General features: G+C 41.1%; 1 protein-coding gene across 3 annotated transcripts in view; it reads right to left on the bottom strand.

Moving 5' to 3' along the window:
• Vcan (versican) overlaps positions 1–27,093 on the bottom strand; it is a 97,257-nt gene that overhangs the window by 13,431 nt on the left and 56,733 nt on the right. For 2 of the 3 annotated variants that reach the window (XM_075976357.1, XM_075976359.1), the window contains 5 exons: positions 21,630–26,846; positions 18,435–18,548; positions 17,774–17,887; positions 12,069–12,227; positions 10,790–10,872 (listed from right to left, as the gene is read on the bottom strand). In XM_075976357.1, coding sequence (XP_075832472.1) covers positions 10,790–10,872; positions 12,069–12,227; positions 17,774–17,887; positions 18,435–18,548; positions 21,630–26,846 — 5,687 coding nt within the window. The remainder of the gene's footprint in view (positions 1–10,789; positions 10,873–12,068; positions 12,228–17,773; positions 17,888–18,434; positions 18,549–21,629; positions 26,847–27,093) is intronic. The other variant, XM_075976358.1, reaches the window with a different exon arrangement.

Genomic DNA, 27,093 nt, shown 5'->3' with positions numbered 1-27,093 from the left:
TACATAGAAAAAAACAATAATACACATAAAGATAAATCTGAAAGAAGACTTTTAAAAACACCTTGTTTAAATCTCTTTTATCATCATCTTAAAACTGAGACCTTTGGGGCTGGAGAGATGGCTAGAGGTTAAGAGCACTGGTTGCTCTTCCAAAGGTCCTGAGTTCAATTGTCAGCAACTACATGATGGCTCACAACCATCTATGGCTAGCGGGATCTTGTTGTGAAGAGCGGTGGGCTATGTTCTTTCCATCCCGGGGTAGCTTATGCCCCGAAATAATTATATGGAAATTGTATTCTTTTAAACATTGCCTGGCCCATTAGTTCCAGCCTCTTATTGGCTAGCTTTTACATATTGATCTAACCCATTTCTAATAATCTGTGTAGCCCATGAGATGGCTTACCAGGGAAGATCTTAACCTGCGTCTGTGTTGGGTGAGAGAATCATGGCGACTCATTAACTCAGCTTCTTTCTCCCACCATTGTGTTCTGTTTACTCCGCCTATCTAAATTCTACCCTATCAGAGATCCAAGCAGTTTCTTTATTAATTAACCAATGAAAGCAACAGATAAGATACAAGTCCCACCTCCATCATTTCAAAATCTGATGCCCTCTTCTGGAATAAAGGTGTACATACAGATAGAGCACGCATACATAAGATAAATGAAACTTAAAAACAAACAAACAGACAAAAATCTAAAAACTTTTCAGTAATTTGAGGCCCATTCCAGGAGAGGGAACCCACACTTCACACTGCCTAGAGGGCCAGGAAGCAGAGGCTGGACAGTCCAGAGACCTAGGAGAGAACCAAACACAGCTGGCAAGAAAGAAAGAAAGAGAGAGAGAGAGAGAGAGAGAGAGAGAGAGAGAGAGAGAGAGGGAGGGAGGGAGGGAGGGAGGGAGGGAGGGAGGGAGGGAGGGAGGGAGGGAGAGAGGGAAGGAAGGAAGGAAGGAAGGAAGGAAGGAAGGAAGGAAGGAAGGAAGGAAGGAAGGAAGGAAGGAAAAAGATAGATAGATCAAGGAAATGATTCCTTAAGGATATTTTGCTAAACTCCTCGGATACCTGAGCCTAGCTAGCCCTTTTCTTCATCCAGACACTGATAGAACTCACAGTCAACCATTACACAGAGCTCACAGAGACCACAATGACAATCAGGAGTCTGCCTGGGTCTAAGCTAGGTCCTCTGCATGTATGTTATGGTTGTATAGCTTGGTGTTCTTGTGAGATTCCTAACAGTGTGAGTAGGGGTGACTCTGACTCTCTTGCCTACTTCTGGGACCCTATTCCTCCTACTGGGTTGCCTTATCCAGCCTTGATGAGGGGATGTGCCTAGTCTTATTGCAACATGGTATGCCATGTTGGGTGGGTATTCCTGGGAGACCTGCTCTTTTCTGAAGGGAACTGAAGAAGGAGTGGATCTGTGGGAGAGAGGGATCAGAGAAGCAGAGGGGGTATCTGCGGTGAGGATGTAATAAATGAGAGAAGAATACATAAATCATTAAAAAAGAATTTGAGCAGTAGCTAGTTCCCCTTCTGATTCTTTTCACTTGACCTTATTTAATTTGGTCAAATAACCACAGAGAAAATCAGTGAACACTGATTTTCTTAATGAATCTCTCCTTAGAGACTGTGGGAGTCTTTTCTTCTGCTGGTTCCTAGTTACTACAATGTGAAAAAGAAAAGGAAACAGTTGTCATAGACACTAAATAATGTATTATTATTATTTATTATTATTATTTTATTAAGTTTCATCTGCATGGGAGCCACAGCTTTGAGGTGTACTTTTGTTTCATACACACACACAATCACATACACACATGCATGCACAAGGGTCTATCCATATAGCCCTAGTAATAATTATGGGCACCTAGAGGGTGTGTGGAAGAATTCGAGGATGTCCTTATGCATACAGACTTGTGTAGCAGATGAATTTCTGCTGAAATGTACTAGAGAGAAGACTCAGGATGACCAGAGCAGTAGAGAGAAAGATTCCCTGCGAGACGGGAAGTCGGAGCTGTCTACTGTGCAGAAAGCGAATGGAACACTTGGTAAACGCTGGCTGCCCATCAGGGCCAGATGAAGTCTGTGCTGTGGGGTATCTCAGCTATCACTGGCACTTTAAACCCTTACTCTGTGACTGCAAGGACCCTACTATATGTGCCTCTGCATCCACTCAAATATTTATTATAAGTCCTAAGCTTAGATGCCACTGTATTTTATACTTGAAAATTCACCATCCTTTGGATTTCCTAACGTAATAATTAAAGACTATCTTTTAGAACTATTTTCATAGTGCTAAGAACATTTAAATATTATCCACAACCTGTTAGTAGAAGCAATCGTGACAGCTTTCCAGGCATGATTTGAAAAGGGAAATTTACTAAACTTCCAACTATAATTTGGGTTTATTTTCCTTGATAAATCCATTCATTGCTCTCCACTTATCCTTTTGCTCCAAACACAAATAAATGAATTCACAGAGGGAAAAAAGGTTTCATACTAAACCACAGAAGTCCTCTCAGGTTACCTCTCAAGAAAAGAAACTAAGGAAGCTATTCTATTGATTTTTATTACTATGTTTGGAGTGAAAGTTCAGGAAAGAGCTAATGTTAGCCTTATCTACCAGGACTTTATCAAGCATATGACTAACTGGTAGCTTCCTGTTGAACTTTAAAATTATCTCATTTTGCATTTAGCTATAGGCTTACAATACTATACACATCAAGGCTATAGAAACCTAAACATTCCTCCTTGCTCTAGTGGTGTTCATTTTGAAACACAAAGCACAATGTGACCACTAGGTGGTGACATAGACCGCTTATTGTGGTCATAACTTTTTGTCAGCGTTTTAGAATCACAAATATTAACTCCAAATGGAGAAAAACTTAAGGGTTTACCTGTGGCATGTCCTGCCAATCTTAAGAAAGACTTCAGAACAAGACAAAGCTTCTAATCTCAACCTGTTCTGTTATTGACTGATATTATCTGTCATAAGAACTTTCTGCCAATGCACCTCCAAAAACTTGTTTCTCTATGTTCCTATTAATAGTATCTGATGATTTACTTGATTTACATCAATAGTAAAATTTCATCAAAAGTAAAGTCACGTCTAGTGTATCCACCAAACATCTTTATAAGCAGGACTAATCAATAATTAGCACCAACGCACAAAAATGAAACAACTGCTGTGTGAATCTGAAAACTTATTTTCTGAGTATATCATACCTGTAATACAAGCCGAATTCTCTGGGCAAACTTCATTCATCACCAATGTCCATTATACTACTACTGACCTCCAAGAACTACAAACAAAATCCAAATATAGCCCATGCCACCAAGGACAAGCAGACTGTTGCCAAAGAATACAAGCAAATTCTATATACAAAACACTTTTTTAAGATAGGTACCTACCTACAGCACACACACACACACTCTTGCACAATCATGCACACATACTGATCAGTAGTTTTTCACTAGGTAACCTCTAGAGTCAGCAGGTGCACGCGCACACACACACACATACACAGAGTCATGCACAGGCACACACACTGATAAATAGTTAGCTTTTCAGTAGGGAACCTCTAGAGTCAGCAGGTGCGCGCACGCACACACACACACACATACACAGAGTCATGCACAGGCACACACACTGATAGTTAGCTTTTCACTAGGGAACCTCTAGAGTCAGCACGCACACACACACACACACACGCACACACACACACACACATACAGAGTCACACACTGGCCTGCACATGCACATACATTGATAAGTAGTTAGCTTTTCACTAAGTAACCTCTAGAGTGAGCTTCAGTCTTTCCCAACACAGGGCAAATGGTTATCTGAGGAAAAGGCTCTGGGACCACTTATTACAAAAATCAAAACATTTGGTCCCTTTCAAACGCCTTCCCTCCTGAATAGCTGGTGCACAATAGGCATTTGTTCGTAGTCTGCAGGGGTCATATTTAACTGTTCTACTTGAAGGAGGCAAGTTCCTTTCCTGCAAGGTAGGTATACCCGCTTTTGATCCCTGCAAGCTGGTCTGGGTCATGATTTATTTATGTTTTGCGGGAGGTTATGGTTTTTCTGTTATCATTTAGTTGAACCCACAACTGGAAAAGAAAAGAGCAGCTTTGTTTCAGAGGAGAAAGAGGCGTTTGTTTGGGTGTCGCTACGCGCTGGAAGCCTGCAGTTGGACTCTACCAAACTGAGCATGCTGAAGGGAAGGAAAATTAACTTGGGGTCTCCAGATAGCTGTTAAAGTGGCAATGTGCCCATTATTTTCCTAGCTGGCAAAGTTCTGCGCGGGAGAGACAATCTGGCCACTCTTGAGTAAGGCACTAATCTTGGGAAAAGTGTGAGCTCACTGCCTGACAAAGCAGTAATTATCAACAGCATTTCCAGAGGGCTGTGAGTTCCGCCCACTGTGAGACCACTGTGAGACAGGGGCCCCAGGCAGAGCCCCACGGAGCAACATGCACTTAATCCATGCAAAGCACGGTGCCAGTAGGCTCCCGCACGAGCTTGTTTGCACAAGTCGTCAGTCATGAGATGCTAAGGAACCAAAGGCTGGAGAAAGTGCCAAACCCATTCAACCTCTTTCCCTTCGCTTTTTCCATGGTTGCGCACAGCCTTAAACTAATTAGCAGCTAAATTTAAACATGTGCATGTGGTTCTAAAGTTTCCTGCGGTGCTGGAAAAGGGACCCCCGCATTCATTAAGTTTTCTTCACTTGCCGGACAGACTGGCCAATTACAAGGTGATTTTCCCGTGGTGGCAAACATTGTCTTAGGCAATTTAAACCCATCCTTAGACATCCGAGCAGCAAGAACAAAAGGTATGGGCATGAGTTTTAAGTTCTGCAGATACAGCATGACTCATAGTATCCTGCATGTAAGTTCAGAAGAAACATCTGTTGATTCAAATCAAATTAAACCACAACAGAAGTAAAAATTTTCATTAGCAATGTAGTGGGCTTTGGTAGAAAGAAATCTACAGTCTTCTACTCATGAGTAATATGTTAAAGGCTGAAGAAAGGGCATATGCTTTTCTTGGCTTTGAATTTAATATAATGAAGCCTGCAAAGTTCAACATAATTAAATTAATACTGACACACAGTGCGACTTGCTCACAAAGATGTGGCATTTGGCTGGAAGCTAAAACCACATCACAGATAAAACATGCACAAATATCTTTTTTAAAAGGCCTTCTAAGACTTCCCAGGTGAAAACGTCAAACTCAAAGACTCTTGGTGGGAGAACAGAATTTTAAAAATATTTTCATATTTAATTGACACACAGTAATACATGTTTTAGCATACAGTGTGGCGTTTCAATACACTGAAGTGACATGAAAAAAATCACATTAGAGTAACTAATCATCTCAAACATTTATCATGTCTTTGTGTGAAAACTCAAAATTCTCTCTACCTGTTATTTTCAAAAATATTGTTTTAAAAACATATATTATTTTTAAAGTATACACATACATATATGCATGCATACATACACACATACATGCATAAATACACACATACATGCATACATACACGCACATACACACACACACACACACACACACACACACACACATATATATATATATATATATATATATAGAGAGAGAGAGAGAGAGAGAGAGAGAGAGAGAGAGAGACTTTATTTTCAATCATTTTCTGCCAAATCACATCCAACCCTTTCTTGTGGGTAGAAACCTATGAACAAGTCCAGCAAACCCCTCTGAGTGAGTGAGTTAGTACTCTCTTTTGCTGCCCGAGACACACAGGAGATGAAGGACAGCCTCTGGTGTCTGTGAAAGGACAGCAGTGATGCATTGCTGCAGAAAAATGAGCAAGGGTTTATTGTCCGTGATTCCTTACTGCTTTTCTCTGTCCTTTAGAATGTCTCTCTCAGTTATAGTCTGTTTTTGTACTATTTCTATTCATTTCAAAGCTTTCTTTTCCTAACAACCCATTGTTTGACAATTTTATGAAAAAAAGAAAAAGGATCTCTGGATATAAGGGCAAACCCACACCAATGCGGTTTTTCTGTGTCACAATTCTAATAACAGGCTGGAGAAGAAGGGGTTCTGAAGTACTGGCTGTGCTAGCTTGACAATGCTAAGTCACAATTACTAAAATGGGGAGGGGGATTCAGGAATCACTCAGAAATACTTTAAGTGGACTTTTAATAAAAACAACAATTAAAATTAATTACACTGTTAATTAACCTATTTTAGTCTACAACACAGCTATCAAAGGCAACCCGAGATGGTTAGGATTAGAAATATGACATTTCTAGCCCTATGATTCAATAAACTTTTTAGTACTTACTGGATAGACAAAGAAACAAAGCAACAGCCCTAAACAGGAAACTCCATCAAATCACTCTACTCAGGGTCCAGTGTACCCCACTGAAGAGATGGAAAGGGTATAGGGGTCAGAGAGGATGGACAACCCCAAAAACTAAAACTTTCTAAATAAATATCATCAGGACACATATGAACTCAGAGACTGTGCACTGTACACACAGGGACTACATGGTTCTTCACCAGATGGGGACCTAGAAGTAAAAGGAGAAGTAGACACATGCCTGCATCCCTAACCTAGAAGCACCTGCAGTGGAAAACTACTTGCAAGAAACAACGTGAAAGCTGAAATGTGTTAAGAAAAATAATAATGAAAGCATAGATCACAAGAGAAGGCTGGATACTATTGTATTCAGAACAATACTTTATGAAAGTTATTGGGAAAATACCCCAAATAAATAATGAAAAGATTCTTCAACTATAACATAAACAAGAATTTGGCTTTTTATCACTATTATCAACATTTTATTATAGAGGCCAATAAAATGTAAAGATTAATCAGAATCTGAGGAATACAGGCGATTCTCATGACTTAGCCAAACAGAACCACTACCTTAGCATAAGCATATGAACTGAATTAGTCTAGCTCTAAAGAACACTCATGTTAAATATGATATGATTATACTGCCAGCTTCTTGGAAATTTAATTATTTAAATAAAGCAAATCGCTGACACTGAGATCTAATTGAAGCTTTTTTCCACCCTGGATTATACTGATTATTCCTGGATACCAAATATAGCAAGAAAAGCAAAAGATATCAGGTAAATAGCAAGCATTCTTTGTCTTTCTTTTTTTTTTCTTTTGATACCGCTCTCCCTCCTAAGCTGAATAACTCTAATAACTGTCAAACAAAATATCTGAGATGGCGGAAGAGGAGAGAAAGCAGCCTAATACAGAAGCGAGGTCTTTGAAACTGCACGTGGCCAATTGACTTTCCCCAAGTAATCGGGTACCATTCTTCCAGAGGAAGACTTGGCCACTGTAAGGACATGTTAAAGTGGAAACCCTTGGACTACACAGCGAAGCAAAGGAAAATTACTTTAGCCAGTGCCTGCACACATATGGAACCTGTTAAGGGGAAGGGGACTACACAAAGATCTAGGGGGGAGTTCAGGAGAGACACCTAGGTTGTCTCTGAACGAAGGAGGATAGAGGAAAGGGTGGATCCAAAGGAAGAAAACTGGGCCAGAGATCAGTCAATTGTAGGCAGGCTGGTGGGCAGCTGTGCACTTCTGGTCCCAAATGTTCAAAGTTAGGGAACACTCCTTAACATGTTTTTATTTCTCTAACACAAAGACTGGATTAAGAAGAAATCAAGGGTGTATCAGTTTGTTCTGGATGTACTTTGGTCGTTTCCTTAATTAACCTCGCTTGTTTACAAGATTTATTTTAGTAAAGGCTCGGTCCTCAGACTTTAATGATAGGTGGGACCTGCGAAGACTAAGCCTCCAGCTAATGTCCTATGGTTGTCATGTTACATTATTCTGTCTTCCCTTAACAACATCCCAGTAGATACTTCTCTCTCTTGAAAAAGTGCAATGCTCACCGTCTTACTGTATTTAGTCAATCTTGAGCGTAGAAATGATAATTAGATTAACTTTATAAGATTTTATGCCTACATGAAAAATTTATGGGCACAGATGAGGCAGAAAGATAACTATAGAGAAAATTTAAGAAACTAGTCATAAGCTATTATCTTCTGAGCATAGCACAGCCATTGCAAATATGATCTCAAGGCAGCCATGGTCACCTACACTGGCCCTTCACAAAACTGGGCCTGTCAACAGTCATACATGCGTACATCCAGGAGGGACTCCAGGCTCTTGGCCTCCCCAATGAACAGCTGGATACAGCTGGTTGCAGGGAAAGACACAGTCATTGTCTTCATCTGTGTACCCAATGGTGAGCACATCGAGTTCCAATGCATAGTTCTAAACCCAAGGGCACACAGGCCGCACTAGTTAAACTCAGTTTGTCACAGAATCAGACAAAAAAGATGTGGCAAAGGGGTTAGAGGGGAAGAGGGAAGATGGCAGGAGAGAGGGGGAGAAAAGAAAAGATTGATAAGAACTCACTGTAGCTTTAGATACATAGAAGAGATTGTCAAAGAACATTGAATAAATAAACGCAAAAGCAACAAACACAAACAAAATGAGTTGGCTTGCTTTCGTGTGGAACAGGAGAATAATGATACCGAAAGCTCATCTGTGTACATGTGTCAGACAAGGTACATTCCCTAGGTGTATGGATGTGGCAGAGAAGGTACACTCCCTAAGATGTCTTTCATACTCCGTAGAGTTGCCAGAAAGAGGTCAGTCTGGTCTTATGGAGCTAGCTTATAGGGCTCAGTAATATAGGGTTTATTTTGACAGGAAATCAAAAACAAGGTGGTGGGGGTAGTGGCCCAGATCTACAGGACACATGCATTGCCAAGTAAACTTGACCAACTGAGTCTTGAGCATTCCAGTTTCCGTTTGAAAAAGAGCAGCTCACAGGAAATGGCATGTCTCTCTGAAGTATGAGAAGGAAAGCTTTGCAGCAGTTAGACTCGGGCAGGTACTACTGCAGCAGAATTCAGTCAGGGAATGCACTAAAACCGAATGTGTGCTCCAATTCACTTTGTTCTGGCTTGGTTCTGAAATGTTCCCCACCAGCCCATCATTTGACTACTTGCTTGTCAACAGTGCTATTTTCTGGGTGGAGTTTAGGAGGCTTGCAAGTGGAACCTAGCTAGCAAAGTGGGTGTTTACAGGTGGGACTTGGAAGGCTATTTATTGCCTGGTGCCTACATTCAGTCGCCTGCTTCCAGGACCACCATGGTATAAGGACCCATCAATACCCTTCCATTATCAACTATTCTGCGCTGCACTATATTTGCACAATGACTAAAACTCCCTGGAACCAAGAAGCAAAAAATATCTTCCCTCCCCAAAGTTTTTCCTGTAATATATTTCCATTGCAGGAAAACAATTTTTTTTCCAAAAGCCTCCTTATAATCATGAATGACAAATAGTGCTAATTTCCCAGATATGGTGCTGACAGGGAGAGGGCCAGCTGAGCTTTATGTGGAGTTACTCAAATAAAAATTATAGTAAATTATGCTATTTATCCACGGAAAAGGGGGACGAGCCAGAAGAAAAATTGACTCTGGACATATTACTGAACTCAGGTACAGGCCTCGTAACCACAGTTTGGCGATGCTGGACAGAGAACTCAACTAACAGGTGAATTCTATGGGTATCTTGACTCTACCCAGATGTGTGAACTCTCTCAGTGGATATCTAGACTCAGATGTGTGAATGCAGTGGCTATCCAGGCCCAGATGTGTGAACTCAGTGGATATCTAGAGCCAGATGTGTAGTGAGTCCAGACAGGAATCATTGGACAAAGCAGAGATTCCAGAAATAGAGAGGAGTTCCGCACTGATTCCAGAATGACCTTTAGCTTTGCCAAACACAAATCCAGATGACTGGCAGGTAGTAAGTAAAATTTAATCACTTAAGTGATTCATATACAAAACTTAAACCTTAAACTTAAAAATTACATATAATATTTTCCTGTTATCATATCTAGAACTTACTTACACTTACTGTCCAGCTGAGTGGCTCTCCATGCTGATGGAATTTCGGAAACACCCGGGACTGCCCAAAAACTACAGCTGCTAGGGGCTTTGCTAGAACACATCTGCCCTGAGGCCTGGGAGAAGGTGTTTAATTATTCTCAAGCGGCCATTATGCACAGTGGCACCGAGCACATCCAGTGTGGCCAATCACAGCTGCGCGAGCCCTAAAACACTAGGTTCTCTTGTCCATTCAGATTTAAAAAGTTATTATACTACATACTGAGCAGCCGGCCAGTCTGGATTACATAGTGAGCCCCTTCCTAAAAACCAAAACAAACAAAAACTAGTGCAGTTTAAGAAGAGTTATAGCCAGAATTGCCAAGTTGTATTTCTTATGGGAAGAAACAGAAATAAGTAATAAATAAAAAAGACTATTCAGCAATAAAGAAACGGAATGAGATTTACAACATTGTAAATTTCCTTATATTAAAAAATGAACCCTTTTCCTACATAAAAATGAGCCACGCTTTATAGTGGAATTTCATTGCGATTGTGTAAGAAGAAAGAGGTACTTGTCAAAGACTCTCTTGTCTCTCTTACATTTATTCTTCTCCTTTGATAACCACCTGAAAGCATGGTCGAGCACAATTTTTATGGTCTAGCTGTCCCTTTCCACAGAGTTTGTTCTACTCTTCTTCAAGGACGCCACTACTCGGGGAGAGGGACAAGAAGGCTAGAGGAGCTAGCTGAGAACTCTTAGTCATTGTTTCAAGGAGTGCTGCTACCCAGCGCATTGCTCACTGTATAACCCAAACCAGTGCATAGGACCCTGAAGCTTCATCTCCATCAGCATCTTACCAGTGCGCTGCCATCAGTCCAACGGAAGTCGTGCTCAAACATCTTGTCATTGAGGCCTATCCACTGGTAATCATGGCCCACACCTAAGTGACAGAAGACAGATGTTTTATCTCTGTTCCAAAGCACTATTTCAAAGAAAACTATTCTCAGAGTGAGTTATGCATCCTCTTTTCTGTTTCTTTTTACTTAGCTGTTCATAAATCTTTCTTACTTTATTCTTCTTCCTCCCAATGAGCATTACATTAACAAACACATTTTCAAACACTATGAAAAATTAATATATCAGAGGCAATCATTTCCCTGGGAATCAATCATAATTAAATTATGTTCTATCTTCACTCATAATAGAAAGCATCTATTTACTTTTCTTGCTAATCTATGCCATTGGGAAAGATCTAGTGGCCCACTGAAATACACCAGATTTTGCAGTCTACCCTCACTTGGAAAAAAAAAACTCTTTTCTCCAAATAATAAACACGAAGACCAAATAGTCCTGAAAAATTACTTTCAAAGACATTTACCATAACATGAGTTACTAGCTAAAATATCAGGCAGTAGGGTTCAATAAACTCTACCCAGATTACCCAGATTACAAATTAACAAAACTATGCCAAAAGAATAGAAGGATACAACAAAAGGACAGAGGGTACAACTAATTGAGCACCAAACTATGCTTCATGAGCAAAGCAGTTGACCCTGTGCTGGACACACTTGCTTCCCCCTCTTTGCTATGACTTAAGATTAACGTTAGGAAACAGCCCCAGTACTAGATTTTATCTGCTTTCAATCTTCACCTCTCTGTGATCTTGATAGACAGCTCACTTTCTAACATGAGGAGACCACTGTAGGAGAATCGGGATGCACAGTTACAATTAGGATGCTAGTCACAGCTCTGATTTGCAGGATAACCCTCAAAGCAACTTTATTCAATATTCAAATATTCAAAACAGAAGGATAATGATAACTAAACGTGACAAGAACTATATTGAGCCAGAAGAAATAACTCTCTGTGTGAGGGTAAAGATCAAGTAGCAATTGCTTATGATCCAATCTATAGTTACACCTGTCACTGCTGCTGCACTAAGTAACGGCTTCTTGTACCCTACCTACAGGAATCCTAAAGTGGAGGCGGTAACAGAGTTTATCTTACATAGCTCACAGGCGAGAGACCTCATACACCGAACAAAGGCCTAGAAAACTACTTGAAACTGGGATCCAAAGAAAGCTAAGGCAGCGGAGAGATGAGTGAGGCTCCAAACAACTGATGTCCGGTACATACGATTCACAAACATCTGTTCCTCGTGAGACAGGATGCTGGTGAGGTGGGCACCCTGCAGGCGACACTCCCTCTCCGCAGCATCCCACGTGCGGCGGTGAGCGAAGTACTTGTAGCACTGCCCCTGGAACTTGTGCCAGCCGTAATCACAGGTCTCCGTGTCTGGGAAGAAACAAGGCCAGCGTTTAGCAAACTTACCAACGGCGTACGAATGGGGCTCCTTAGTCCCTGCGTGAAACGCAATGTTCCTGAGGAAAATGACTCAAAAGTTTTGATCACAGTGACAAAGACATCATTGTCAAGTAACTGCAACTGATCCCCGTGAAGTGAGTGGCTGTGCACATCTTTGGACTGAAAAGGCACTCTCTAGTTGCAGTTTCCTTAGTTAAAGACAGTTTTCAAAGGAGAAAAACCAGCAGAGCAATAGGCCTAAAACCTCTGAGGCTGCAGAGAAACTGACTTACTTGTGACATAGTTGCCACTAATTTCTTTTCAACACACCTTCTCGAAGCAGATGGTTCACTAGAGATGGGATGAAGATTCCCGCTAACAGGGTCATGAACACTGTATTTGTGCAATGACTTCAAAAGCTCTGGAAGAGTTCACTCCCCAGAGAGCTCTCTAGGAGGCCGCGGGCTCTTGTCATGTAAGATTTATGAAAAGAAGAAACACCCTGAGCAGACAACTTCAGGGACACGGTTTGGAATGTGTACTTCCTTCCTCCAAAGAGGAATAACTGGGAAATTCTGATGCAAACTCACCAAGCTTTTGAGTTAATTAAAAGTAAAACGACCAAGGCCTTTTACGATCTATTCTGAAATAATTTTGATCTTCGTAAAATGTATCTCAAAAATACATTGAAATAGTTCCATGTTAAAAAAAAAACTGCAGCATTAACAGAATTTTAGACAAAAAGGAGAACCTTCTTGATCTCCAAATAAAATTGACTTTGCCATCATTTTACCAATTCATAGATTAAAAAATACGACCTTCCAGTGCTTGCTTTATATGCTGCCCATGGTAGCCCCACTGGAACTCAACCCCCCTGACTCTGGTCCAATTGATTCCTCTTGGTGCAGTTTTAAGATTTTCATCCTAAGGGATTTAAATTTCTCCCCTGACTTCAGTGTTTTCCAGTCACAGTTTCCATGGAATGTGGCTCATCTATGCAAATAGTCAAATAGTCTTTAGGTCTGTTGCAGGCAGCAGCTGACTGTTCTGGATAATGTGCGCTGGAAGGTTGCCTTGTGATACTGTTTGGACCTCCTAGTTCTCATAGGAAGGATGCATAACACAGCCATGTGCTTCAGATAAAGTGGCTGGCAGAACCCCCAAAGGAAGTCAATTTTAGTCGGTTAGATATTAGTTTGCCTTTTGGGAAAAATTCGCTTGAAAGAATTCAGTAATGGGGGGGAAGTCAAGGAAAAAAATCGATTTCCATGAATGAGGTTCCCTATACAGGAAGAGTTGAAAACCACTTAGAACACTTTTCCTGCCAAAATCCGTACTGCAAGATGTAACTGTGCAGCTTGCCTTAACCGTGCAACTCACCATTTATACTAAGATAAGGCACACAGCGTTAGCATCCAAATTTCTGATTAACGCACCAGGAAATTAATCTGGACAGACTTTCTTATCTTCCATAAACTGAGTGATGTCAGTTCGACTTTCTTTTTCTGTCTTTTATCATTAAAATGGACTGTCAATAACTGCGTTTTTCTTTTCCACAAAACCAAAGTCATAAAATTCAAGTGCTTGACCACGCCAGCCATTCACAGTTTGGTTGTGCCTAACCCTCCAGAGGTCCATGTGCTGGAGACCAGTCCCTGATATCAGGCTGTCATTAGGTGCTATGACAGACATGAACCTGAATGGAAGGGAAGTAGGCGAAGGGACCCTACCTGGTGACGCTGATGCTTTGGGGTGTCTTAAGGTAGGATGCTATAGAAAGAGCAAGTCTGCCCCTCTTAGGTCTCTAGTTTGTTTCTCTTTTGATTCCTACCCTCTGCATGAGATTAGTTTATTTTCTAGTCCTCCATCGTGTCATGGTATGGCAAGTAGGCCCCATCAGAGACCAGATAGATGGAGCTACCCTGTTTTGAACTTTTAGCCTTCATAATTAGAAATTAAATAAACCCTTTTCCTTTATTATATTATTATTATTATTATAGTAGTTAGCATCAGGAAGTCTGTTACAGCACAACAGAATAGACAAATGCCTTCCTTAGGTAATAGTGCATGGAGTCTTATAAAAAGATGGGCCCAAATATTAAGGAGCCAAGTTTTTATTAATACCAAGGTAGGAGAATTTACCACCTGCAGTATCTAAGTAAAATGTATTCCCTTTCAAAAATCATAGATAGAACTAGGAATTGAGCCTATTGTCATAGCATGCTAGGCAAGTGCTCTACCATTGAGTTATAACCTTAGTCTTTCCTTTATGTTTTTTTTTACTGAAATAACATATCATTAAATTGGAAAAACAGCCCTTGAACTTACAATCCTCCTACTGAGCCTCACAAGTAAGTGTGATTATAAATAAGTCCCACAAACACTTGCTAAGTCACAGCTGTCTGAGAGCTGTAAATATCTAGATGAAGAACACTTAGAATTAAGGAACTTCTGTTTCAGTCAAGTCAAAATCCATTTTTATCTCTTTAATTTCTAGTATTCATGAATTCAACAGTTGTGTGATGGGGAAGTTACAAAATTAAGGATCACCTCCCAGCATATATTTCCATGGGACATTTAAGAATTGCTCTTGGGCACAGCAGTGGGAAGCAGAGGCAGGCCAATCTCTGTGAGTTCGAGAGCAGCCTGCTCTACAAAGAGAGTTCCAGGACAGTCAGGGTTGTTATATAGAAAAATCTTGCCTTGAAAAACAAACAAACAAATTTCTCTGGTGCTTTTTCAACTTGATCTAAAAATAATGTGAATCTTGGTATTTTGTTGCTGTTGTTTTTCTGCTTTTTTATTTGTTTGTTTGTTGTTGTTGGGGTTTTTTTTTGTTTGTTTTTGTTTTTTTGTTTTTTTTTTTTTTTTTGATTTTCGAGACCGGGTTTCTCTGTGTTGTTTTGGAGCCTGCCCTGGAACTAGCTCTTGAAGACCAGGCTGGCCTTGAACTCACAGAGAGCCGCCTGCCTCTACCTCCCAAGTGATGGGATTAAAGGCGTGCACCACCATCACCCAGCTTCTGTTTTCTTTTTTAAAGGCAACACTTTGAAGTATTTTTAGTCCTCCTCCCCCTTGCCCCTTTCAACATTTGGCATCAAACCCAGAGCTTTGCACATGCTGGGCAAGCATTCTACCTCTGAGATCTGGCAGAGATCCCCACACTAGTTGCTCTTAAAAACCCATCCCCCATCACGATAGATGGGTATCATCTGCCTCACGGTCTGTACAGCACAAAAGTTACAACACAAAGACACGGTGACTCCTGCTCATAAGGGCAGGGCCTGAAGAGTCACTCTTAAAACTACTCCATAAACATTGTCCCATAGGCTGTGGAGGTGACGTTTTCTGCACTTCTGAACCAGAGCGGCCAAATTTTAAAGCCACTGTCAACACCTCGACTCCTTGCCTCAGCAATCTGTCATTGCCTTCACAGCAAGCTGTCTGTGCCTGTTTCTCTAGTATTCCAGAAGCCCTTCCTAGAGTTTGTGACCATTCACCAAAATATGTCCCCTGCCCAAAGTTCCTGAGGCTTAAGCAGTTACTCGTGCAGGGTAAAGGTCAGCTGAGGAAACAATGACACAGTCACAGGCCCCTTGGACAGAAAGCCCTTTGACAACAGCACTGCTGTTAATGAAGAAAACATTTGTTCTTAGGCAACCTGAAAAGAAGAGAGAAAAATGTTCCTGTGCTGGGCGGTGAATGGGAGGCATACAGCTGTGCTAGTAAACAGCTGGGTAGACAGTCAGAAGCAAATAAAAGCAACAAAGCTAGGCTTGCTGGAGAGGAAACAGAGGCTCCTGAATGTCGGGTGACCCCATTAATGAAGAAGCAATCTATCTCGTTTCAAAGCAAAGGGGAGAGTAAGGAGGCCCAAAGTCCCTTCATGGAATCTGTTCCCACTTAACCTATTAGATGCTCATCAAGTAAGATCTCTGTCTTTGGGGATTGCTTCGGATGCAAGAAGATATTGGAAAACCTTGGGCTTTAGAAGTAAAGCTGCTCAGGATCATCAGCTTGAGTGCATCACTTGTCCTCTCTAAGCCACAGTTCCTAACACAAAGCAAAGTTGTTAGCACTCGGAAAACCATAGCACTTTGATGCAACAGTTTTCCCTGATTTACCAAGATCAGTAAGTGGACCCTGTTTGAAGGTTCACCTTTAGGGCTGCAGTGTCGGGACAAGCGCTCAACAAATACTTGGTCAATTACTGTCTGCTTTTGTTTTATTTGTTCCTCGTACTGGAAACTGCATGTTGGTAATCATTTCAATGCACTAGAGTGTTTAAGTGTCTTCCCTTTTCGTGTTTGTGTAGTAATATGTTTCTTATTCTTACTTTAAGAGTATGAGCTTGGACCAGGTGGTGGTGGTGCACGCCTTCAATCCTAGCACTTGGGAGGCAGAAGCAGGTGGATCTCTGTGAGTTCCTAGCAAGCCTGGCTACAGACTGAGTTCTAAGACAGCCAGGAATACACAGAGACCCCCTGTTTCTAAAAACTAAACCAAACGAACAAACAACAACAGAAAGATGTCCTCCTCCACATGTGTGACGTGGTACCTACAGGCACAAAATAATAAATAAATGTCCAAAAAAGAATGTTGGTCTGTTTTCATTTGTAAACACGGATGCTGACAATTTTTAAAAGAGAAAACAAATCTTAACAATGTAGCCATTAGCCCTCCCCTACAACAGTAACTTCAGTCCAGATGGCAATGGGTTACTCTTGCTTTCTTGTAGTGACCGTCTGGATTAATGTCACAAAGACGGAGAGTGCCCAATATGTCTGGATGTCTAGTATATTTCTACTTTGCTTTGTAGAATAGAAGCTCAGCACTGAGCATTCTTATCAAAGCCAAAGCACTTCACAGCTTTAAGCAGAGGAAACCGGCCTTCTGAAGTTCAGTGTGCTAAGTGAGCCTGTAGCCCATTTCTGAACAATGAAGTAAGCAGGGTTACCACTAACCACCTGAAACACACTGTGAGTTTGGCCATAATTACAAGTATTGGGAGATTTGGGGGCTTTCTTTCATTCAGGAAACCCAGATGCTTCTTCGATGGAATAGGTTCCTGGAAGCAGCTGTGCATCCTCTCCCACAAAGCAGGTGGCAGGCCACAGCTAACAAAACGCACTGTAACCATGTGTCAATGCCTTCTCTAGCTATGGCTGAACAAGAGCAGAAGCCCCAGCATTTCAAATGCTTATGGGGATAAAATTAAGGCAATCCATTAGTCCTGATATACATACTGGTCATGAAATGATAAATGACTTGTGTTCCCAGAAATAATACTTATACGTATTTCTTTAATGACCAGATATCCTTAAGTTGGCTTCAGCATGCCCATTATGACTCCAGCATATCAACAACACAAGCAATCCAGTCCACTCTATAGTTTATATGTTTGGGGCTAGTCACATACAGGGAACCCAACATAACCCGTGAACTTTCCCAATACAAAGCATATAGAACAAGTCCCAAAATTAATGCCATTAGCGTTCATCACAAAGGATGATATAAAATACTGTATTAGCTCTTACCTTGTTCACACAGGGCACCAACATAGCTTGGAAGGCAGAGGCACCGAAATGTGTTAAAACCATCCACACACGTGGCTCCATTTCGGCAAGGGTTAGAATGGCATTCATCAAAATCTGAAATAAAATTTTAAGCATGAATAAAGAGGGCAAAAATGTTCTATTAAGAGATATTGCTAGATAAGACACATGATGGCAGCTAAATTTAATTCTCCTATTTTATAAAAAGTAATTTGTGTAAGTTCATTATACTATATTTTGGACAATGTTACACATACCCCAAAAATTCCATTTTTAAATATGAAATTCTCTTTCATGAATGTTTGTTTGATGAGACTGGAAACTCTAAAACAATTTCAAAAATATCAGGAGTAAGGTGTTTCCATTGCTAATTGGTGAATCCAGTGAGCCCTGAAACTAATAAAGAATCTCACATCTGGTGGTGGAGCTTCAGTTAGCGCAGATGTTCACAGAGATGGCCTTGTGAAGCCTGGGTGGGTATGGATTGGAACGACAGAACCATCAAAAGCCTGATTAACTTATTTAATACACATTTTGTTAGACACAGGTTTCTCTGAAATTGCGGATGGAGTCCACAGTACACCTTCTCTCCCATTATAGCTGCCAGAGAAGTACCATAGCTTTCCAGCCAAGAGCATCTTACCCAGTTCACACTGGTCTCCACTGAAGCCAGGAACACAGGTGCACACATAGGAAGTCTCCGTAGGATAGCAGGTGCCTCCATTGAGGCATGGGTTCGTTTTGCAGTGATCAGGTCCTATCATGTTCAGGAAAAATAAAAACAATTAGCCTCCCCTCCCAAGTTAAAATGTGTTTTAGCACAAAACATCACTTACTTCTACCATAAAAATAAGCTTTGCCGCAGCAGTGTAGAGATACTGTATATAAAATTAACTTTACTCTGGAGTGTTTCTTGGCATTATTACTAATTGTTACAAATTCCATCTATTCATTTCTAGGATTCGATCATTATTACTTGCAAACAATACATTATACCCCAACTGGCCACTACTATATTCTATGGCAGATTTAGTTGGCATGATAATGGCATTGATTTTAGTTGAGGATGATTACACGTATGTGCACAGTGAATGGAAATGTATTCTTTTACACGATGTTAGTTCATGTGAAATGGCTGGGAACACAGAACATGCATTCTTTTAGCAGGTTGGCTTGTTACCAGTGTTTGAATTACTATTGCCTTTTACCAATTAATGCTCAGAAACTGTCTTCGAAAGTGTGCACTGAAGTTTCTTCTGCTACATTAACGTGCCTTTCCAAAAACACGCTCCAATGCACTCCTTTAAACTATACTTGAAGAAAAGCAACACAGGCATTAAACTCTACTGTATGAAAACAACCCCAAACACAAAACACTCACTTAAAACGAAGCCCCAAATTTTATTACAGTTTCTTAATAAAACATAAATAGAACTAAGCCTCCTAGAAGATGGATGAAAAGGCAAACGCATAAATTTTCAGTGAAATACAGTAGTTTAAGGTGCATTTTCTAAATATAAATACTTCATACCTCTGAAGCATGTATTTTATTCTGTTACTTTGTTACGCAATATGGATATATGTATTCTTATTAAAAATTTGAATATTGTTTCAGAAATACTTAATTTTTAAAATATCTGAGGATCCAGTTGAAGTTCAAAAGCTTTACAAAACAATAAAATAAAATATATGTTCTATGGACACAACCATAAATCTTGCCTCCCCCAAATCCTGAAACGACTGCACGCGAAAGGATGTGTAATTTCTGAAGAATCCCTGGCTATAGCAGTAACATGACCCGTTCCCAGGTAAGAAGCTCAGACTCAACCTTCCCTACAACTAAATAAAATGTGGACAACTGCAGGTTCTGAGGAGTCTACACATCCATTCATAACCTGGACAACTACAAGGGCCTGGCAAGTCTACACACATCCGTTATTCAAATTGGGTAATCTCAGATGCTTACTCAGTTTCTCTAATTTTTTTTTTTTTTTGCTTTTTCTAAAGTACTTTCTCTTGTATTTTCAAGGATAAAAATTTTCCCATAGTCCTGGTCTGCCACATATTAAAGTACACTGCCTACACTAAACAGAATTCAGCGGACACTTAGGTGGCGATGCCTCTGGCACTGTGACATGCTTTTACTCCTATCATAGACACCAGACACCAAGGTGAGGTCATGTGGCAAGTCTGGTGGGAAAGGAGCTTTTCCTGTAAACTTGAATAAGTTCTGGTTAAAAGACAAGTTTGCTTTTCAACATCTCATTCTTCCCTAAGTACTCTGGGAAAGCTGACCCTGAAACAGATAAGCTGGGCACTCCCACACAAGTTGCTGTCTACAGAACTACAGTACAGAAGGGGCTGAGTCTCAGTAAATAGTGTGGTTTGGAAAATGCAGAGGTTCCCTTTCATCTGCTAATTATTTCCACGTCTTTAAGTTCATTTCAGTTTACTGATGAAACAATAAATATTAGCCAGATCACTAGATTACCATTATGTATTTAATATAGTTATACACCAAAGTAATCCCAGTGTCAACTACCTTGAATTAATTTTATTCACAAAATACTCCAATGATAAGCCCTTTATGAAAGTCCCAAGCTTCTGATAAATGCGTTCTTCTGATTCCCAAAGAAGAATATCTGTCACAGTAATATTAATATGACGAGAAGAATAATTCTAATATCTATGACCTAAAGTACAGGATTTAAGATGAGACATGTTTTCAGCAAACACAACCCTCAAAATTATGTATCTCCTCCCTCCCTCCCTCCCTTGCTTTCTTTCTAGGTAGTGATAGTGGTTATTTGTGTGTTTCATTATGATTCTTATTTAAATAATAACATTCTAAGAACAAACAATAAGAGCTAACTTTGCAAACTTTTTAGACTAGATTAAAAAAGATTACTTCTATTAAGTAAATATTCTGGTTTTGGTTTATATATTATTAAATATCAGTTGTTAATTTTATGCCATACTAAAAATCAATAAAAGGGCAGTAAAAAGACCATGGACATCAGCGTATGATTGTTTTGTCAAACCCCATTTTTGCCATTGTGTGGCTGTGCATCCTTGGGCAAATTATTGACCCTTTCTGAATACCTATGTCTTATCCTTTTACATTGAGTTCATGTAAGAGGATGAGTTCTAAGGCATTTTGTGAAGATTAAATGAAATGATCTATATGAAGTAGTATCAAATATATGTTTTTATAGTCAGTATATAAATAGGAATTAATTTCTCAAGAGGCAGAAGTAAACATACTGAATACACTATGGCTAGGAACTAAGTGAGATTCATGTAAACTATTTCAAGCAAGGAAATCACACTAGAGTGCAAACTGTCATTGCTCACACCAACCACAAGGCATCTGGAAGAAGCAGTTCACTATTCTCAAATGTTAAAGGCCTGACCGATTATGGTGCTGCCATAATAGAGTCATTGAAGTCAAGGGGTTTTAAAAGAAAAGCCTGCTCTTCCCCCATTTTTACTGCTATGATATATGATTGTAGGACACAAGACAATATTTCAGCTGTGGATAAAAACACATTGAATTTTAGACCATTATTTCACTTTATCTATAACTGTATGTTACAACTGTATGTTGTCCGTGAGACGCATAAAAAATGCAAAGTATGTTTGTAAAGTACAGAAGTGTCCATACTTACATTCATTGCCTCAAGTTATGACTCACTACTGTGGCTTGGCCTGAACAATATAAAAGTCTCTATGAATTTGACATTGCACAGAACCTATATACATATATATGTGTATAGATACATACATCAAGGGACTGATCCAAGCCTTGGAAACAGATGTATCAATGCTGACATCTTACCTGGTAGATAAACTGCTGTGCCTTCCACGGATTCTTCATTAATGCCAACCAGGAAAGCGGTTTCATTAGAATTGTCCAGAATGGAAAATGGTGTTACCGAACGTGGAGTATTTCGATCCAGAGTGCTGGCTGTTGCCTGACTACTGTGATCAATTGTTTTTGACCCTTGCTTTTCAGATGTCGTTATTACGGAGTTTTCTCCAATTAACGATGTGTATGTTTCACGGTTAATTTCCAAAGGAGGAAAGGTGGGCTCCTCGGGCTTCTGTGGGATGGGCTGAGGTACCACTCCTGTCTCAACCCTGAAAGCCAGAGAAGCAGAAGATTGCGGCTGCTGTGTGGCACCTACCAACTCAATGTCACCTGCAGCTGTCAGGGCATGTCCACTCTCTGGTGTTTTGGCACTGGGGGGCATTCCAAATATTTCTCCTGGAAGCTGATTGTTGGCTTTGTTTAGGTAATCTTGTGAGATCTCAGTTTCTTCTTCAACAGCTGGTTCAGTGGGAGAAGTTTCCAGCTCTACTAGTAAGGTAGGCTTTCTTTCATCTTCCAAAATATCTAATGTAGGGTCAGGAGACAAGAATAGGGGCTCAGTTCTGGGGACATCCTCTTCGCCGGATGGCTTGATGGTTGCTTCAATATTAGCACGAACTTCCTTAAAGGTGTTGTCTAGCGGTCTTTGGGATGAGGCAGCACTAGGACCTGGCTGAGCCCTCGTGTGGGGAACCTCTGGGTATTCAGAGACTCCACTGTCTATGAAGACAGGGAAGGGAGAAGGTGGTGTCTGGGGAGACAACTCTGCCAGGGAGAAAACTGCAGGTGTTGTCTCCGTGTGAAGTGTGGAGTCAGGTGCCTCTGTCACTTCAGGGGTTTCTGTTAAATGCTGAGTGCTACCAATACTTACAAAAGCAGGGGGACCTGTCAGTGCCTCCCCTGCTCCTGAGAAGAATTCTTGCTGGAAAGAAGGACCTTCGTATTTCTTTTCCTCATATTCTTCCCGTGTCCTTTCCAAATGACCCAGGGTTGATACGACTTCACTTTGGTCTGCAATCGCTTGGCCGTCAGACAATGTGCTTGATTCAAATATATCATCCAGAGAAACTGCTTCAATGTTGGGTTTTTCAGTCTCTGGACTGACTGTTGTTAGTTGATTAGGAACGTGCAAGGTGGCCACTGTGGGAAGGAAAGTGTCTACTTCTGTTTCTCTGCTAGAAACTGGGATTCCAGTTGCAAAGTTAAAGCCTGTGTCTTCTGCCTGCCTGCCATCCTGAGAACTTCCAGGCTCACTGGAGACCGCTTGAGTGGAGCCAGCAAGAAGTGCATCACCAGAGCCCTCAAATGCCTCCTCGGTAGTAGAAAGGTTAACAGCTGCCTCATGCTTCTCTTGGCCTTGAAGGATTTTTTCATTACCGCCATGGGAGCCCAATGGCATCTCTGGATCGAGGTCAGTTTGTATTCCTGGGATATACTCATATACGGGTTTAATGTGATCAATGTCTATAATGACATTTTTATCTGATGTCAGCTCAGGCAGAATTTCAACAATGGTACTCTCAGTAACTGTTAATCCTAAATCCTTACCATCCTCTTTGTCTAGATCTATAATAATGCTTTCAGTGGGTTTTCTTCTGTTAGGCTTCAAGGTAGAGCCTTCAAATCTGATATGGTCTTGTAAACCATCTGCAATACTTTCTGTGAGACTCTCATATGGCACTGTGCTGGGCAGCGTGCTGGCTGAATACAGGGAATTCTCATTGTACTCTGAGTGATGCAATAGCATTGCTGAAGCTGTTGGTCCATCAGTAGTGCCGACCTCATTCCTTGACTCCTCTGGATGCTTTTCCAGGAATCCATCAGATGCAAATGTGCTGTCTCCTTGATTGGTTCTCTGAGTAGGTTCAGAGGTGTACATTAAATCACGAGCATCCACTTCTCCAGATCCTTCTCCAGAATTTACATAAAAGAAATCAGGTTGTTTTGATGCTGATGCAACAAATGCTTTGGTCATTTCGATTCTGTAAGTTTGATCCAGAAAAGCAGTGGAAGAGGTCGTTGCTGCTTCAGTTTCTGATGTTGAAGAATTCTCACTAGTAATCTGTCCAGTTATGGTATGAGGTGTATGAGTGTGGATTTCATCTTCCCACATGAGGGTCTGATCTGGAGAATGTTCCATGTCTATGTGCTTGGTGAAAAGAAGAGGTGGAGTAGTAAGTCCTTCTGGTCCAGCATCACTCAAAGTTGTGCTGGGTGCTTCCTTACTTTCTTGAGAAATGTTGCCTGTTTTGGAAATGAGTATTCTAACTTCGTCTGTCCCATTTTCTATTATCTCATTGTCTTCTACTTTATCAGTTAAAACGTTTGTTCCTAAAATACCCGTGTGAGATGTGTCAGGATACAACGTACTAATGATCTGCTCCACTTCAGTCAAAGTCACTAATGCTGTAGGCAGAGGAGGCAAGGACTCCCCTGATCCCAGTCCAGAGAATGAGAGATCAGTATTTGACTCTCTAATTGTTGACTTCATACCCTTTTCAAAGAGTTGTGTACTTTCTTCTTGATTTGAGGTATCCATGACTGCATCTCTAGCTGGTACAGATTCAGTCACTAAAGCAGTAATTAGAAAAGAACGTGGCTTCTCAGTAGTCTCAGGATGAGTAGTATATGATTCTGAGCCTTTAATCCCTGGATCTGGAGTAGACTGATGAGCTGTGGCCATGTCTTCCTCCCCCATTTCCTCATTAGTGTCGTATGATGTCTTTGTTGTTAACAGAGAGTGCTCTGATGTTTGGAGTTTATCTTCAGAAAGTGTTTGGGATTCCAAAATAATTTGTTCTGGTGCGAGAGATCCATGGAGAGATTCAAAAGTCTTTTGTTCTTGAGCTTTTGCTTCAGGTGTTGTTTCACTTTCAATGGCTTGTTTTACAGTATTGACTCCCTGTTTAGACCATAATTTGGTTGGATCCATTGTTTGGGGAAAGTCCACTGACACTGTGGTATTTCCCTTTATGTCCCCACTTTCTGTCAGCTCTACAATATTTCCAGTGTCTGCTGTCGGCAAAACAGTGGATCTTTTCTCTACTTCTGTCACAGCACCGACTTCTTGAAAACCTTCATCAAGATATTGAGACTCTGTACTAGGAAAACTGTCCACAACAAGGGGAAGCACTGGACCGACAGAGCTCCCGACTGAGGTCAGCTGCTCGCCTGAGCCCTCAGCTGAGGCAATAAACTCTTCCCAGGGGAAGGCTGAGGTGCTGGCCGGGGTACTGCTGAGTCCTTTGGAGGCAGGCACTAGGTAGATGTCCTCTGAGGTAGGTGGTGTAGATGATGGAGTCTGCGTATCTCTAACTTGCTTGTTCTCAGAGCCTTCCGTCCCCACTCTTTCCTCTCTCATTGTTGGGTAAGACACTGTTGACTGTTCACTAAAGTCACCGCTAAAATCTTCTCCGAAAGGAAAGGCTGTAGAAAAGTCCCTTACTTCTGGCAGGAAGCTTGGATTTCCTGGAACTTCTGAAGTAGGTGTTTCCTTAGATGCCTGGTTCATAACTTCAGCAACTCCTCTGTCCGATACCGGACTCAGAGCTAACCCTGTTGGCTCAGAGGGGAGCGAAGTTTCCACATTGGGAAACAGTGTACTAGGTGATTCTTCTCTGACTTGGGTTTCAGACTTGGAATTTAATAAAAACGAAGCAATGGTAGATTCTGGATCAGCGCTAGCATCTCCTGAGCCCTGTTCCATAGAAAGAGAGGAAGGCCATCCTGAGAGAGTGGGCAGCACTCCCTCCACCTGGGACTGGCTGCTACTACTAAGCTTAAAGGGCTGTGCCTCCACATTGACCAAACCACTTGTTTCTCTAAAAGCAAGAGTAGAATTTGCCATTTCCTTTTCAGACTGGATGGGTGTTGTCTCTGGCATGAAACTTTCCCAGGTAGCTGAATCACTAGGTGCAGCTACATTTGGGCTTTCTAATTCTGGAGGGAAAATTAAGTGTTCTGACCTCTGTGTTGGCGATTGGACTTCAACGATGGGGACTGCATTTGTAGCTTCCTCTTTGTCTTCTTCTCTTTTCCTTCCTTCAAAAGGTGTACTGGAAACCCACTCAGAAGCATCTGTTTGGATTCCAAATTGTGTAGGCCTTCCATCTACAGAAGGAAGCTCTGAATCTAAAGGAGTGGTGGTTTCAGGAATATATAAATGGCTGTCTGTGATCATTATCTTGCTTATATCCAAAGGGATGAGTGTATCTGTAGGATTTCCCTGTGGTAAATCAGTTACCATGGAGAAGACTTTATTTTTATATTCTTCTACTTCCCCGGACCCTTCAGTAATAGGGGTTAAAATACTCCCTGAGAACTCTACCGTTTGTTTAGGTGTTATATTGACCATGGTAGAAGAGGAGTCATCAGTCTGCTGGATTCCTGTTAGGGTAATTGGTTTTTCCTCCAAGATGTTTACTGACACAGAACTTGAAAGAGTATTAGAGGTAGACAGGGTAGGACTTTGTCCTGCCTCTTTGCCTGGTGCTACTTCTGTAGCCCCAGAGAAGATGGTTTTTTGAGATACTTGGTCAACAGCACCCTCTCCTGAAGACTCTTGAGAAAACAGAGGTATAGGCTTAGGCTGCTCGGGTTCAGAATTTTCAAGGTTTGGACTGCTCTCTGTGATAGACTCTGCCCATTTGGTGGCTTTATCCTCATGGAGTGAGATTGTAGGTAAAATATCAGGCTCACCACTTGAAAAGTGTTCAGATGTTTCAGGGTAGGTCTCAGGTTTCCACGTGATTTCTAACAATTCGGTGGTGGCTTCTTTAGATTTGTTCAACTGTGTGGCAGTTGCCCGTTCCGTCTCCGCTATGATAAACTGATGGGCATCACCTGCAGAACTGTCTGAGAAATTAGGAGAAGGTGCAACACTTTCATACTGGCCACGCCTAGCTTCTGCAGCTTCCGGGTCCTTGGGCACTGTGGTGACAAGCTGCTTCCCATTGATGTACTGCACTGAGGGCGTAGTTGTGACATCCGTTGCGTTTGCACAGTCCTCCTCTCCTTCTTCCTCGTCCTCAGTGTGATATATGTCTATTTCAAAGGAATCTGGCAACTCTGGTAAAATTTCAGCAAACAGGTCATGCAGTGGATCTGTTTCTTCACTGCATGGCTCATCTTCTTTAGGCTCTGAATCTACTGGGTGACCATTCACAACCATATCACTCATTCGACCTGAAAAAAACAAAGAGTTTTCACAATACTTAAATGGAAGATTTGGCATGGCATGACAGAAGACAGGGCGGCTCACACTCATACACACGGAAAAGAAGGTTCTGAATCTTTACAAGCCAAGTGAGATCACCCTGCTGCAAATGCTTCTTGCTCTTCAAATTTGCTGCTGTATAATTATAATAAGAAGAAAAATTCCATTTTAAGGGTGTAAGAACAAATCATCAAAACACATCAATATGCTTAATAT

This window comes from Microtus pennsylvanicus, chromosome 6 (genome assembly GCF_037038515.1).
Source record: "Microtus pennsylvanicus isolate mMicPen1 chromosome 6, mMicPen1.hap1, whole genome shotgun sequence".
Taxonomy (NCBI): Eukaryota; Metazoa; Chordata; class Mammalia; order Rodentia; family Cricetidae; genus Microtus; species Microtus pennsylvanicus.
Note: the sequence above shows the minus strand (reverse complement) of the source record. Positions and strands in the feature narration are given on the sequence as shown.